The 15,858-nt window shown below is 41.0% G+C and overlaps 1 protein-coding gene across 2 annotated transcripts in view; it reads left to right on the top strand.

Annotated features, from left to right (window-relative positions):
• Positions 1–13,882, top strand: part of ZNF652 (zinc finger protein 652) — a 62,274-nt gene extending 48,392 nt beyond the window's left edge. Inside the window, exon 6 of one of the 2 annotated variants that reach the window (XM_055327494.1) lies at positions 8,627–13,882. In XM_055327494.1, coding sequence (XP_055183469.1) covers positions 8,627–9,138 — 512 coding nt within the window. In that variant the 3' untranslated portion in view covers positions 9,139–13,882. Of the gene's footprint in view, positions 1–4,187; positions 4,922–8,626 lie in introns of those variants that run through there. The other variant, XM_055327503.1, reaches the window with a different exon arrangement.
• The last annotated feature ends 1,976 nt before the right edge of the window (positions 13,883–15,858 follow it).

The following is a 15,858-nucleotide window of genomic DNA, read 5'->3' as shown; positions in this document are numbered from 1 at the left end:
ATGGACAGCCGTATATATCAGAGTTATTAACATATTCTCCTCTTATAATTTAAGAGTTCTGAGTTGCTTTTAGGATCCCGTTTTTTGTTGTAAAGTAGGAAGCTGTGGAACTAGATAGAAAATAAGCTTTTTTGAAGGCAGAAGCTGTGTCATTTTCACACACAATGATCCGGACGTGGCAGGTGCCCCATGAGTGTTTGCTGTATGATTGGAAGGAGCGTGGAACCACTGACACCTCTGCCTCAGCAGTCCCCTCCTCTCCTCTGCGTGTCTTCTGGACATGTCTTTCCCGGTTCCCTCTTCCCTCCTCCTTCTGCCTTTTGTTCTCTTTCTTCCTTCCCTTATGTTCTTCTTTCTTTAGACCCTTAAATGTCCATAATATGAAACCAGAGTATATATTTTGTGATTAACACATTTGTTGAATAAAATTTTATTTTAAATATTCTTCTTTCACCAAATTGGCAAACTCAACATTTCCTATTTCTTCCAAAGAAATATTGCCATCTAATATCCTTCTCATTAAAAGAGTGTACATACTTACCAAAGTATATTAGAAAATATGAAAGTTGAAAATAGAATAAAAATGATCATCACTGGGGGCACTTGGGTGGCTCAGTGATTGAGCGTCTGCCTTTGGCTTAGGTCGTGATCCCAGGATCCTGGGATTGAGTCCCGCAGTGAGCTCCCCACAGGGAACCTGCTTCTCCCTCTGCCTATGTCTCTCTCTCTCTCTCTCTGTGTTTCTCATAAATAAAATCTTTAAAAAAATCATCACTGAAAAATCATTACTGTTAACATTTTGGCATACATTTTTTTAAAAATAGTTTCTTTATACACATAAAGATTGATACTATGTATAAATGTTGATGTATTCATGTATATAGACATAAGACAAAAATTGGGTCTTTATTGTAACTGGCTTTTCCTTTTTACTGTATCATGTCCTTAACAGCAATATTATTTTAATGGGTGATATTCCTTCTGGTAAATTTGTTGTAATAATAACCACCATTTATTGTGCACGTATGTGCCAGGCCCTATCTTAAGTGCTTTACATACATTGCCTCATATAATCAATGCAACTTTTACAATAGTCCTATAAAGTAAAGGATGTTGTTTCCATTTTATTTAGCAAGTTCCTTATTGGACATTTAGATGATTTCTGTTTCCAATTTTTCTACTGTTATAAATAATACTGTGATAAACAGGTTTGTGGTTAAGATGTCTGTGATTTTTCAATTAGGACAAATTCATGGAAATGGGATTATTAGGGCAAAGAGATGTACACATTTTTAAGACTTGGTGGTTTGTATTGCAAGATAACATCCACATGCACTCTTACTAGCTGTGCGTGAAAATACCCATTTCCCCAACCCTTTCCAGTGCTAAATAAAATCCTTGCTGATTTGATAGGTGGAAAATGGTTTCTTATTGTATCAATTTGTATTTAGTTAGTAGCTAAATAAGATTGGAATTTTAAAAAATATTTTATTTATTTATTCATGAGAGATATATAGAGAGAGGCAGAGACAGGCAGAGAGAGAAGCAGGCTTCTCACAGGGAGCCCGATGTGGGACTCAATCCCATGACTCCAGGATCACGATCTGAGCCCAAAGCAAAGGCTCAACCACTGAACCACCCAGGCACCCCAGATTGGACATTTTTTCATGTGCTTACTGAATGTTAGTATATTTTCTTTCCTGAATTGCTTGCGCTTTTTTTGTATTCACGTTTCCATTACAGTGTTTGACTTTTTTGTATTTATAGTAACTCTCTCTGTATATTTACATATACTAGACTTTGTTTAACACCAGTATTCGGCAGCCCTGGTGGCTCAGTGGTTTAGTGCCGCCTTTGGCCCGGGGTGTGATCCTGGAGACCCGGGATCGAGTCCCACGTTGGGTTCTCTGCATGGAGCCTGCTTCTCCCTCTGCCTGTGTCTCTGCCTCTCTCTCTCTCTCTCTCTGTCATGAATAAATAAATAAAATCTTTTAAAAAAAATCTTTAAAAAACAAAACCACCAGTATTAAAGTTCTTTCCCCTGGTTTGTCATCTGCCTTTTAATATTGCTTGTAATGCTCAAATGGGGAAAGTAGCTGGCTAATGGGGTTGGACAGACCTGGCTCTGCCATTCACTACAGCCTCTGTGAGTCTCTGGTTCCTTGGTATTAAGTAAGGATGACAGTACTACCTGGGAAAATACAAGAAGTGTTAGCATTAAAGAAGAAAAGAGATAGCTCTTTTAAGGCTGGATGCAACCACATTTAAAATATGTTTTGTTGGGGATTAAGGCCATCGCAGGAAATGCCATTGAGTGGGCTCTTTCTTTACAGTTAAAGAGAATTGAGGCAGACCTTGTCTAGGGAGTCTGCCCAGCCCTGAGGCAGTGTTTCCTAGGACAGTGTGGACTGTGGGATGAATTCAACATAGAATAATTGCTGATTGATCTTGTGCCAGGTATAGCGCTAAGTGCCTGGTGACACAAGGATGAATTCAGACCTGGTTTTTGCTCTCAAGGAGCTTACAGTCCAGGGACAGTGATGGTGGTGACAATAATCATAATCATAGCAGTACTAAAATGCATTGAGTGTCTCCTATGTGCCAGATACTATTCTAAGTGCTTTCCTTGTATTTTCAATTTATCACAATCACCTATTATTATGATCTTTTTTCAGATTAGGAAACTGAGGCTCTGAGATTAAATCACTTGTCCAAGGCAGTCTGACTCCAGAACCACATATTTTAATGATTCTGATATAATTTAACATAGCAAGTCATAAAATGGAGGGATATGCAGGACATCAGGAGGGCAAAAGCACCATCCCAGAGTCTGCTTTTCAGCTTCCAGAATGTGTCCATGCACTCAAGCAGATCAGGATCAGAGGAATTGATGTGTGTTAAATAGTCTTAATGATATATAAATAAAATTGCTGATTTCTTAATTTACAGTGAAAAAGCTGAGTGGCAGATGGTTCAGAACTCTTATTTCTTTGGTCACCATGTTCTTTGCCTAAATAAAAATCTATATTAGAAGCTAAATTATCATCAGAAGATTGGTAGGAACAGGGCATTACAACAGAGGAAGATCATTGAATGATCTTAGTGGTGAGTAGTACCATACATCCTCAAATCCAAGAAGCCACCCCTTGTAAGACAAACTTAATTTGTATACTGCTAATAAAATGCTGCAAATAAAAAATGGCATGCCATCAAGTATAAGGTATGTGTCAGTTTCAGAGATGTCAATATGCCAGGGAATGCATGTCTTAGAATTAATAAATATTTATTTATGAACATTACTAAGAATTACTAAATTGGGCCACTGTAGTGAACGAGACTGAAACATTGCTGGGTTCACAGGGCTTGCAGACATGCTGCTTAGACATACAAGGCATAACACTGGTTGACTGAGGAGCACATAGCAAGTACACAGAACTAAATGAAGTTGGCTAGAGTTTGGTGGATGTCAGAGTGGCCAGGCAGGAAGTATGATGAGATGAGACATGATACTGGAAAGCAGTAGGCAGGTGCCAGGTCACCCAAAACCCCGTAAGCCATGTAAAAAAGTTTGGACTTTATCCTAAGGACAGTGGGAAGGTTTTGAGGGGCTTTGAACAGATTGTGACACAAGTCTGAAAGTTCACTCTGACTACCATGTGGAGAATGGGCTAGAAGACAGGGAGCGAGAAGAGGTGGCAAAACCAGTCAGATGGATGTCGCAGTAATATAGGGGAATGAGGGTGATGATATGGACTGTGGTGATGGCAATGGATGAAGTGAGAGCAATACACAAATAGTGTCAGATGAACGTAGTGACTGACTGGATAAAGGTGGTACAGGAGGGAGAAATCAAGGGATAGGGGATCCCTGGGTGGCGCAGCGGTTTGGTGCCTGCCTTTGGCCCAGGGCGCGATCCTGGAGACCCGGGATCGAATCCCACGTCGGGCTCCCGGTGCATGGAGCCTGCTTCTCCCTCTGCCTGTATCTCTGCCTCTCTCTCTCTCTCTCTGTGTTTGACTATCATAAATAAATAAAAATTTAAAAAAATTAAAAAAAAAAAAAGAAATCAAGGGATAGTCCCAGGGTTTGGATCTCGAATGCCATTTGTCAAGATAAAGAACAGGAGAGGGAGGGGCAGATTTGCTAAGTAGGATAATGAATTGAATTTTGCACTTGTTTGTTTTGAGACCCCTACAGGACCTTCAAGTGGAAATACTATGTAGGCAGTTTGCAAAATGGATTTAAGGCTAAAGACCTGAGAGTGGTTTCGGCTGTATATATAGATCTACAGAGTTCTGATCACTGCTCAAGGATATTTGTACTAAGCAGACTGGAAGTCAGCACTTGTTCGCTGTACCAAACAGTGCACCAAACAACTAACTAGCCAGCCAAATTCTTGTTCTTTTCTATCTTCCCTATAGACTCTCTGCCTTCATGTGTAACATTCTTTCTTCAGACTCATTACAGTCCTGTTGCTTACAATCAGCTTAGCTTTGTGTATAATGGTTCGGTCACATCCTTAGATGTATTGATGTTGATACAGATACTTTTCTAGTTACTTTCATAGACTTAGCTTTCATGTATCTTCCAGCAACCCATTTACCAGCTCTTCCTAAAGTAGGACATTGTGCAGGTAGTTGGTTGCAAGTGTCACATCTTTATTTTTCCTGTTTCAGCCTCACTGTAATTTTACCTTGAGGTTTCCCAGAGACCTTAACATCACTCATTAGTATGATTAGGAGATGTGGCCTGATGAGTAGTGAGAGTTAGAGGTAAGTGGGACTGTAGGCTTACATCTGGAACAACAAATGCAGAAATTTTGGTAGGACTTCAAGAAATGAATAAGAGATTACTGAGCAATAAAAAGGACCCACTTTTAATTTGAATCCGTGGATTTGTGGTAGGTGTCTTGTTTTTTAAAGATTTTTAAATTTTTATTTATTCATGAGTGAGGCAGAGACATCAGCAGAGGGAGAAGCAGGCTCCCCACAGGGAGCCTGATGTGGGATTCAATCCTGGGACCCCAGGATCACGACCTGAGCCAAAGGCAAACACTCAACCCCTGAGCTACCCAGGTGCCTCTGTGGTAGGTAGGTTCTAATAGTTTTTGGCCTTTGTATAGCAAATCATTATAGCCCAGAAGACTACAAGTGAGCGATGACTAGAAATTCAAAATTTGGTCCAGGTTGGAGCAGGCAACAGAAAGTTAATGTCGGGGCAGCCTGGGTGGCTCAGCGGTTTAGCGCCACCTTCAGCCCAGGGCCTGATCCTCGAGACCCGGGATTGAGTCCCACGTTGGGCTCCCTGCATGGAGCCTGCTTCTCCCTCTGCCTGCCTGTGTGCGTGTGCGTGTGCGTGTGCGTGTGTGTGTGTGTGTGTCTGTCTGTCTCTCATGAATAAATAAATAAAATCTTAAAAAAAAAGTTAATGTCCATAAATTTCAGTAAGTTTACAATGAATATGTACTGTTTGTGAATTCAGGGTCTAGTGCGCCTGAGAAGTGATTAATGAATCAAGTGGATCAAGTGGAGAGTCTGCTCAGATTAGACTAATAATTCAGAGAGTGAGTCCTTTGGCTGGGTTTCCATACAGCTGCTGGGAGTAAAGAGTACTAACTATGGGGAGTCCAGGAGGGAGAGGCCCAGTGGGATTAGAGAGGTTGTCAAATTTAGGTGTGCTTTAAAAAATATATATATAGGGATCTTTGGCTTGCTCAGTGGTTTAGCTCCTGCCTTTGGCCGGGGCCATAATCCTGGAGTCCCGGCATCGAGTCCCACATCGGGCACCCTGAATGGAGCCTGCTTCCCCTTCTGCCTGCGTCTCTGCCTCTCTCTCTCTCTCTCGTCTCTCATGAATAAATAAATAAAATCTTAAAAAAAAAAAGTACTGAGTCTCTGAAAAAATATGCTAAATAAACAATATAATTTTAAAAAATTATACATGGAAATCGTGTTTATTTGAGAAAAACAAAGTGCACGTAAGCATAAAAAATAAAATATCACTCATCATCCCATTACCCAGAGAGAATCACTGATATTTGTTGTAGTTTTTTCCATATTTTTTATGTCAATTTTTTAAAAGATTTTATTTATTTATTCATGAGAGACAGAGAGAGAGGCAGAGACATGGGTAGAGGGAGAAGCAGGCTCCCTGCGGGGAGCCTGATGTGGGACTCAATCCCAGACCCCGGATCACCCTGACTGAAGACAGATGCTCAACCACTGAGCTACCCAGGTATCCCTCTGTACCCATTTTTTTCGTGTTAGTAATTCTATTTCTATACTTCCATAGTACTGTTTCTTTTTTTTAATTTTTTAAATTTATTTATGATAGGCACACACAGAGAGAGAGAGAGAGGCAGAGACACAGGCAGAGGGAGAAGCAGGCTCCATGCACCGGGAGCCCGACGTGAGATTCGATCCCGGGTCTCTAGGATCGCGCCCTGGGCCAAAGGCAGGCGCCAAACCGCTGCGCCACCCAGGGATCCCCCATAGTACTGTTTCTAATGGCGCTTTCCATCAGATGGGTATGCCATGTTGATTCAGTTGATTCTGTTTAACAGAGATTTGAAATTCTTAAGGTAATTGGAGGAAACGGATAAAAAAGAAGGAAAAAGGGTGAGCTCTGAAGTTATCAAGAAAGTTGAATATGAATCACAGTGAAGAGCCTACCACCAGCAGCAAATGAATAATGAAAAGCTGAAAGATAAGCAAAATATGTTAAAACCTAGTTCTGGTGATTACAGACAAGACTAATTCCTCCTGACTGTACAGTCTAGTCTCTGGAGGAAGCAAGGAAAATTCTAGCTTCCACTGAAGAAGGGCAATGGGAACTGTCAGTTTTCAAAGGCAGAGAAAAGAAATGAGTACGATATGGGTGAAGAGGTGTTCTCTCCTCGCGTACGGAGGGGTCCCAGAATGTAGAACAGTAGGGATGTTATTTCCCTTCACACGCGCAGGGATGCACAGAGCTTCAAGGTGGGAAGTGCCTGTATTTTATGTGTCAAAAGCACACTTCAGGATGGAACCAGACTGCAGTTTGAAATCCTGGCTGTCCTCTAGCTGTAGAATTCTGGGCAAGTTTCTTAATTTCCCAGTCAGTAAAATCGGGATGACAACAGCTACCTCATACAGGCTGTCGCTGTGAGGATCACCAAAGTTCATAGATGTAAGTAGTTAGAATGGTACCAGGCACACAGGAAGGCTCCAGACACCATAGCTATTATTTATACCGAGTAGAGTGAGGACAGTTAGAACGAAAGGGAATGGTAACTGAGGTGAGGCCAGCCTCTTGCAGCTGGAGTTACAGTAAAGGTACAAGCTACATACACTGAGAATTGAAGGAATTAATAAATGCAAGCATATGTCACTGAAGCACATGTACAGAGGTACTCACCACAGCAATCTGCATGAAATGATTAATGGTTGTATATGTTCAGAAACCATTTTGTTGGGATCCCTGGGTGGCGCAGTGGTTTAGCGCCTGCCTTTGGCCCAGGGCGCGATCCTGGAGACCCAGGATCGAATCCCACGTCGGGCTCCTGGTACATGGAGCCTGCTTCTCCCTCTGCCTGTGTCTCTGCCTCTCTCTCTCTCTCTCTTTCTCTCTCTCTCTCTCTCTCTCTGTGTGTGTGTGTGTGTGTGTGACTATCATAAATAAATAAAAAAATAAATAAAATGAAGGAGTGATTTAAAAAAAAAAAAAAGAAACCATTTTGTTTCCCCCCCTATAGCCCAGGTAGAAAAGCAGGTGGACAGCATGGAACCGTATGGTGGTCCAAAGGAAAGTTAAGGGACCCTAAAAATCAAGCCCTTATTTCCTGTCTAGATGCCTTCAGAATTATGAAATGTTGTTTCCTTTTTGACTCATAGATCCGTGCTTCTCAACCAGGACCAGTAGCGCCCCTGCCAACCCTCCCCACACCCGTGAACATTTGGGAATGGTGTAGGAACATTTTTGGTTGTCAGAATCTCTTAGAGGCAGTCAGTAGGCTGGTGCCAGGAATGCCATGTGTTCTTCAGATATGCCAGGTAGTCCCAAATAATGAAGAAATTGCCTGCAGAAATGCCACTAGCTCTCCCACTGGGAGCCACTGCAGCATAAGATTCCTGGTGACAATGAGCCATCCAGCCTTTTCCCAAGTCCAATACCAAAAAGTAAGCCACATGCTAAGGATTATAGGCAAGTAGACACGAAGAGACTTATTTGCTCCACAGGACATTTTAGCAGTCTTTCTTTTGCTTGGAATTCAGAAATTGCTAACAGACGAACTTTGCCTAAATTTAAGAGGCAGAGATACATCCGTGGGCTTGGCTGCCTTGCGTGCAGGAGAACAATTTGAACAGTTCTTCATGTCAGATGTGAAGGATCACTACTGCCTGAGTCTTCTTCTTTTTTTTTTTTTTTTTACCATGCCCAGATGGTAGGTTGTATGTAAGTTTTATTCCTATCTGCTCTTACTTGTTAAGTCCCAGCTTTGGGGGAGACTCTTTTTTTGACCCTTAGAATATAATATGCCATAAAGGAGAGGAGAGGTAATCTCCTTGTTAAATATGAGGACTAGCGTGAGCACATAATCACCGCCTAGGATGTTAATCATTTTTTTTTGTGTCTGTGTTCATCTCAGGAGAGAAACCCTTTATCTGTGAAATCTGTGGCAAAAGCTTCACCAGCCGCCCCAACATGAAGAGGCACCGCAGAACTCACACAGGCGAGAAGCCCTATCCATGTGACGTGTGTGGCCAGCGGTTCCGCTTCTCCAACATGCTGAAGGCCCACAAGGAGAAGTGCTTCCGGGTGACCAGCCCCGTGAACGTGCCGCCTGCCGTCCAGATCCCACTCACGAGCTCCCCAGCCACCCCGGCTCCTTCTGTGGCGAACGCCCCCACCACCCCCACCCCGCCAATCAGTATGAACCCTGTGAGCACGCTTCCCCCGCGGCCCATCCCCCACCCCTTCTCACACCTCCACATCCACCCGCACCCTCACCACCCACACCACCTTCCTATCCCCCCAGTCCCACACCTGCCCCCACCTCCAGCTCTCTTCAAGAGCGAGCCTTTAAATCACAGAGGCCAGGGTGAGGACAACTTTCTGCGGCACCTGGCAGAGAAGAGCAGTCCAGCACAGCACCATTAACACCCACCTCCTTCCATGCACAGTTCCCCATGAGCCGTGTGCCCCTGTGTGAGTGTGCAGAGGGGGAGTCGGTGAGCCTTTCTGTAGCTGTCAGGCTCTCCCCCGCCTCCACCAGGAGCCCTGTCATTGTCCTGGGGAATCAACACATCAAGAATGAACGAGACTACCCTTGAGCTCACGGAGGGAACGGTCATCTAAACCAGGGGAACCGCGGCACTAAAGCCCAATATGCGTGCATTTTCTGGTGACTTTTATAAATTTCAAATACTCAGACTTGTGGAATTTTATAATTTCATATCAGCTGATGAGGTATGCTTGCTTTTATATTCCGGACTTCTCCTCAAAGAGGGGACAGGCCCGGTTTCCTTTGTACTAATCGGGAAGGCTGTGAGATTAATCCAGAGCATTAATTGTATCACTGTGTATCGTTAACAAATTCTTTGCAGCTTTCGGTGCTGGCTTCAGAATTGAGCCGGCTGCGTTTCCCAGTATATCCAGCATTATAGAGAAAGACGGGAAGTTTCTTTTTGTGTAGCTCTCCTAACGCACTCTTTATTTTACTACAGAAATTATTTTAGAGTTTTTGTATAGACTTCTTTAGTGGTCTGTTTCTAAAATGAAATGTATTTCAATAAGCGGTGTAATTTTTTCAGTGTAGCTGGGCCTATGTTGTAAAATAGGAAAAAAAATTTTTTTATAATCATCAAAATGTGATTCTTAAAGATGCATATAACTTCTATCGTTCAAAGTTATTCTTACATCCGTACCACTCAAAGGTGCTTCAGAGACTAGCTGTATCTGAGAGGATCTCCAGACACCAGCTTACTGCACAGTGAGGCTTGGCTTGCAGAACGTGGCGAAGTCCTTGCTAGCTTTTAAACCTTGGCTTCACACTCAGTGTGTCAGCACATTAGGCTTGTTGACACGCTCCTGTCCTCCATGTTTCACTTGGTTTGGTTACCATGTTAAATGGGATGATTTGCAGGGAGCTGGACCTTTCCCAGGGAAGTCACCTAGAGCTTGCAGGTATTAAAAATCGGAGTAGAGCTGTTCCCCATCAGGAGGCGGCAGCAGTGGGGATTGTTTGCTCTCACTCGTGTCCGTTTCTCATTCTCCCCAGAGCTTGGTTGCGTTCCACCCGTGGCAACGACAAGTGGAAGTCTCAGAATACACTGCTCGCTTTGAGGTTGCTGTATTTTCCTAGAATGGTTGTGACATAAAATAGTACACTAAAATCACAAACATGATGTTGCTGACAGTAGCTGAGGAGCTGGGATGAGAACAAATTGACTATGAGCTTTTAAATATCTGTTCACCTATAGATAGATCCACGACTTTGACTATCCTATCACAGTTTAAATTGTAGCAAGGGAAAGAAAATTCCTACATTGTGCTGCCCTGTTCTCTGCAGATAACTATGTGACAGTAGTGTTCACAGGCAGAGAGCAGCATCTCTAACACCGTTAAGATAAGTTACTTTTTCAGGTTTGAGAAGCTTCAAAAGAGCATGATCAATCAGGAGCTTACATAGAAAAGGCTGACTAGAAGGGCTAACCTATTGCTCATATTTAACTGATTAGATTTCTCCAGACTCTATATAGCTAAAAATTGTGGGTTTTGTTTTTTTTTTTTTTTTTTTTTCATCTCAGAGAATTGAGTTCCAAAGCTGGGTCTGTTTTTTCTCCCTCTTCCTCTGTGTTTTAATGTGGACATTTCTTCATTCTTCTTTCCTCAGGCTCTTAGATCGTTGCCTAAATCAGAACCCTGGCTTTATTTATTTTTAATTTCTAATAGTAAATGTGCAGATATGCTTCAAGCACTTTTCTGGCTGATTAGCTCTGTGGTAGGAAAAAACGGAACTCTCAAGTGAGGTCAAGTCCCTATTTTGTAAATATCACATTCTCTACTAGCTTTTTGGTTGAAAATTTCCTCATTTTTTCCTTCCAATTACTGCCTTTCGTCCTCTGTAATGAGCATAGGAAAATTTTTGGAATGAGGCATAAAAGTATCTCAAGACCTACTTTTCTTCCTGTTTTTGGATGTAATTTCTAAAGAATGTTATTATTTTAAATCTTTGTATACAGTTTTTGCACCCAGGTACCCAAACTAATAAGGAAAGTTAATTTCTTGTTTGTGACTGTTACTTCTTTAGTGGCTGCTTCCCCTTAACTCCACAGCCTCCTTCCCATTCCATGACAAGTTTGTAGATGGCTGTAAACCTTCATGTAGAGATATCATTATTCAATGGCCAAGCCTGTAATGTTAAAATGGTTTTTTTAAAGATGTAAATTGCAGCTTAGTTAATTGGCTATAGTACCTTATTTTATTCTACATAAACTTACCGTATTGGGCAGCAATTCTGAATTCTAGTCTTGAGACCATTAAATCAACCATTTTATGAAGTGTACTATAATCATACACTGGAAAATTCAGGTAGTCTTATTTGATTTTTCATCCAAGTGAATATAGCCATAAGAAAATGCCTACTACATAGGAAAACAAGTATTAAGCAAATAATCACCACCACCCTTAACAGAAGCAAAAAAAGATTTTTTTTTTAAATCAGCATTGTCACATAATACAGTTCATAGTGAAACGTATTATGGAACAATCTGGAAACTTCTCGTTTCTTTTTTCCCCCTACGTAAATATCCCTTCCCTGACTTGGGATTTGTGGTCTTCAGGAACACTGCTCAGAACATAATGACTCCTCGCCAGTGTCCTATCACATATAAATAATGAAATGCATTAAGAATATTCGCAACATTCATGCTTCTGAATACAACAACTACAGGATTAAGCCTTAAACATATGTGCATCAGGTTTAACACGCTCAAGACTCACACTCAGGGTTGGAAATTTGATTGGGGTCCTTCACTAAGAAGAAAGTTGCATTCTGTGGTATGTTCCCTCCGACATAGAGTACAGCAACCTGTTACTTCAGAACTTCATGCCTGCTCACCATTTATGAAAAAAAGAACGGGGGAGTTTGAGTGCTCAGCCCTTACCTGTCCTTCGTCTTTTAAAGACAACAAAGGCCGCAGTTCAGCGTTATATAGATATCCAGTTGAGGCTTTTTCTCATTACTTGATTTTACCATTCTTCAAAGGCTTTTATCACTGGTAGGGTTAAGTCTTACTCAAGGAAAGTTCTCAAGGGCTTTCTTGAATTGACATTGCATTTTTTTATTATTCTTTTTCTGTTCTGTTCTCATAGATTGGTCATTCAAGTTTAAATTCTTCCTTAGCCTTAACGAAAGGCTGCTTGCTGCTTTCTCAATTGAGGCAGGTAGGCTCATATGGAGTTAGATTTTTTTTTTTAATTTGAATGAAGAAAATAAGATGAGCAGTTTAAAGCCATGTAGCTTCATCTCTGCGTATATTTGTGAATTGATTCTTATTTTTAGCAAGCAGGGAGTCTCCATGTAAGACTTTATGGAAGTTCAAAGAAATCTTTGCAAATCAGTTATGTCTACTTTCACAGTTTACCATTTACATGAATTGTCCTAAATTAATGACTGAGCATGACATTACCATGGTTGTACCACCTTTTTAGAAACTATATTTGTTGGAAGTACCTTTTCATAGTGGTTAGAAGGCTCCCTATAATTTGATTGTCCCTCATATACTAACTGAAGGCAAAATACGCTAAAGAGATGCTTGTCAACTTTGAATTTTCTAGTTCTTGAAATTTTTCTCAGTACTTAACGTTTGTCGAATGGATATATATGTTTAATTTTTATGTCACTGGAGGTTTTAAATTATGAGAAGATCAGGCAGAGATAGAAATCCATTGCCAATGATACTTATTCTCCCCATCTTGCAGATTTCAGGCAGTGAAACAGAATGGTAGGTGGGATTTTTTGTAAAAAGAAGAGGAAGATGAAGGAAGAAAACAAAAGTTAGGGAAACCCTTCTGTTTGAACTACTGTATAGAAGTGACAACCTTTATTACATTGCTGATCCATATGATGAACATTTCAGTGCTGTTCTAGACTATGTGGGAAGTATTTCATGAAAACGGGATAAGTTACATTTAAGAATTTTATCAACTATTCTACCATTACAAAAACCAGCTTGTTTAGAATTCTTCAGACGATAAAATTGAGCAGATAAATACTGGGTTTTAATTTCTCTTTGTCTAAACCAAGATAGGAAATTTCCCAAAAGATCTTTTTTTTTTTTTTTCAGGAATGAAAGGTCATTAGCCACTAGAGACAGTGGCATTTTTATGCAATAAGAACAACCGAACTACCCTGCTCCTGTCATCTGTAGCATTTATACTAAATAACGATGGCCTTCCAGCCCTGGACACTACCTCGATAAAGCAAACCAGAGATCCTCTCCACACTTTCTATGGAAGCCATAAAAGTTGCCATCAATATGTCCACTTTCATAGTTCTATACTTTTATACTCTTTAGACTTTTTATAGACTCTATGATCAGATCTTTTTGTCTTAGAGGATAGGTTTTGCAGGATTCAAAGGAAAAGCAAACTCCTTGGTTGTCCCAACTTTGAAGCTTTTGCTTCAGTAAATTTGTTTAAAGAACCAGATAGTGTACCGTTTATCCAATTCTTGATTTAAATCACAGCTGTTTTGCAGAATGGCATATCCAGAAAACAGACTTCTCTTTCTTATTCCCTAAGTAGAAGCTATATTTGTTGTAAGAAACTACTTATGAAGTGGATTTCTACTACCTTGTTACTCTGTGTATTACTCGATAATATATGTATTGTCACATCATTCCTGGAGTTGTGTTTATTTCCTTGTGACAGATCAGTGAGTCCACACCACCCCACAACTCCCCATTAGCTCACTGCAGCTCCATCTTTCACTCTGTTCTTGAGTGCCTTCAAAAAGCCAGCATCCCGGAAACATTCTTTCCCTGGTCTAAATCCTACCTCGGCTTATTTCATTCTCCTGAAGTGTTGGAAGTCACCTTTATTCCAGTTGGTTGGGCTCTACAAACTAGCTAGACCCTTGGATGTGAATTCTGGACCTACACCTGTTCTGTCTCCCTACATCACTTGTAGATTATGTTTTACACTTTTGCTTCTATCTTATTTCTTGACCTATTAAATCACTAATGATGAAAGGTTTTATCCTTACTCCTCACTTTCTTTTCTTTCACCAGAAGTGAGATGTTCCTTTAAAGTTAAAGTCACAGAACACTTCTCTTGGATATCATCTCCGCATCGTGGGTCTCCCTGAATGCCTCTCCTTTCTGACTAAAGGATCTTGAACGCTGCTGTTGCTGTGCCCTGCTCCTACATGCCCTCTCTCTTCCAGGAACGTTCCAAAAGATTGTGCCCATAATTCTAGTTTAGTCCAATGAATTTAAAATTGCTCTCTGGGTGTATCAGAAGTCTATTAGCTGTCCTTCTTCCTTTCTCACCCACCTGTCCCTCAGAAATTTCCAGTTACCTTCTTTCCTGTCCCTCAGAAACTTCCAGTTAACTTTTTTTCTAACTTGTTCTCATTAATTTTTAAAGTATGACTAATACATAATATATGAAGGATGTAATAAAAAGGGGTTGCAGTGTGTTCTCCATGTGATATGAGCACCTTATTGATAAATCATTGTAGCAGTCGGCTAATCTTTCACAGTCAATACTGATGTGTGTGTTGTTGTGCGGGTCTCTTGCCTCCTGTTCACTTCTCCTCCAAAGCTGAAAACAAATAGAAAAAAGAACTCTTTAAAATGAGGAAATTGGGTTGCATTTTTTTTCTTTCTTCTTCTTTTTTTTTTAAGGAAATGAAAGCTACTGAGTATTTTGGTCTTAGAAATTTTTCCTATCTGACCAAAAATGCCATGTCCCTTTTTCTTAAAGTTAATAATACTAATACTCAGGTTTTCAAGACTAATAACCACACAAAGTGGGAGTCTATGAAGGCAGCTGTTAATAAATTCCTAACTCCTTTTGTCTAGCAGCAGTATGTTATTTGATGAGATAGTGCAAAATTATGAGAATTGGTTATGTTTGGTAATGAATACATTCAAGACACCTGAAAGCCTCCCTGGCTCTTTGGAATTTAAAGACCAGCTTACAAAATGCAAAAAGTAGACTACAGAAATAAGCAACAAGAGTTTTGTGTTTTAAATACTTTTTCACTTTCATTTGCCCTGACAGCCCCCGTTACTGGCCTGGAAGTTTGCCTCTTTCCTTGTAACTGACTACCTAAAGTCTCTGCTTTGAAATGTATGGCTTCTCTTCAAAGTCACAGGCAGTACAGCCAACTGGGGAGAGGCATGGCAGGCTTTCACCTGGATGGGCCACATCCCTGAGACTCATTGTTGGCGTGTTTCAGGTCTTCTCTAATAGGGCACACCTGGTGCAGGTATCAAAGGGTCATTGCTCTTGAGAGGTGTCTGGGTCCATTTCACAATATTCAAGCTTCTCTAGTGAGATCAGAGAGGTTACAAATTACTTAGAAACAATTTGGGGGGATGCATAAAAAATGGTGGTAGGGCAGAAAGGGATGGAAGCTGAATTTTGCTTCAGTCCTAAAGGAAATTTAATGCTCACATTCGTTGGTTTTGATCAGCCAGAGAGCCAATCTCTGACTCAAATGTGCCAAAGAATCAAGTTGTTTTTGAATATCCATCTCCTCTGAGCGAACACAGCTTCCTCCCTGCCTGCCTTTTACAGGTGAAAAGGGACCAGGTGATCACAAGGGCAGAGACAGAGACGTCACATCACATCCTGCATAGGACTCAA

This window comes from Nyctereutes procyonoides, unplaced genomic scaffold (assembly GCF_905146905.1).
Source record: "Nyctereutes procyonoides isolate TBG_1078 unplaced genomic scaffold, NYPRO_anot_genome, whole genome shotgun sequence".
In the NCBI taxonomy this organism is placed as follows: domain Eukaryota; kingdom Metazoa; phylum Chordata; class Mammalia; order Carnivora; family Canidae; genus Nyctereutes; species Nyctereutes procyonoides.
Note: the sequence above shows the minus strand (reverse complement) of the source record. Positions and strands in the feature narration are given on the sequence as shown.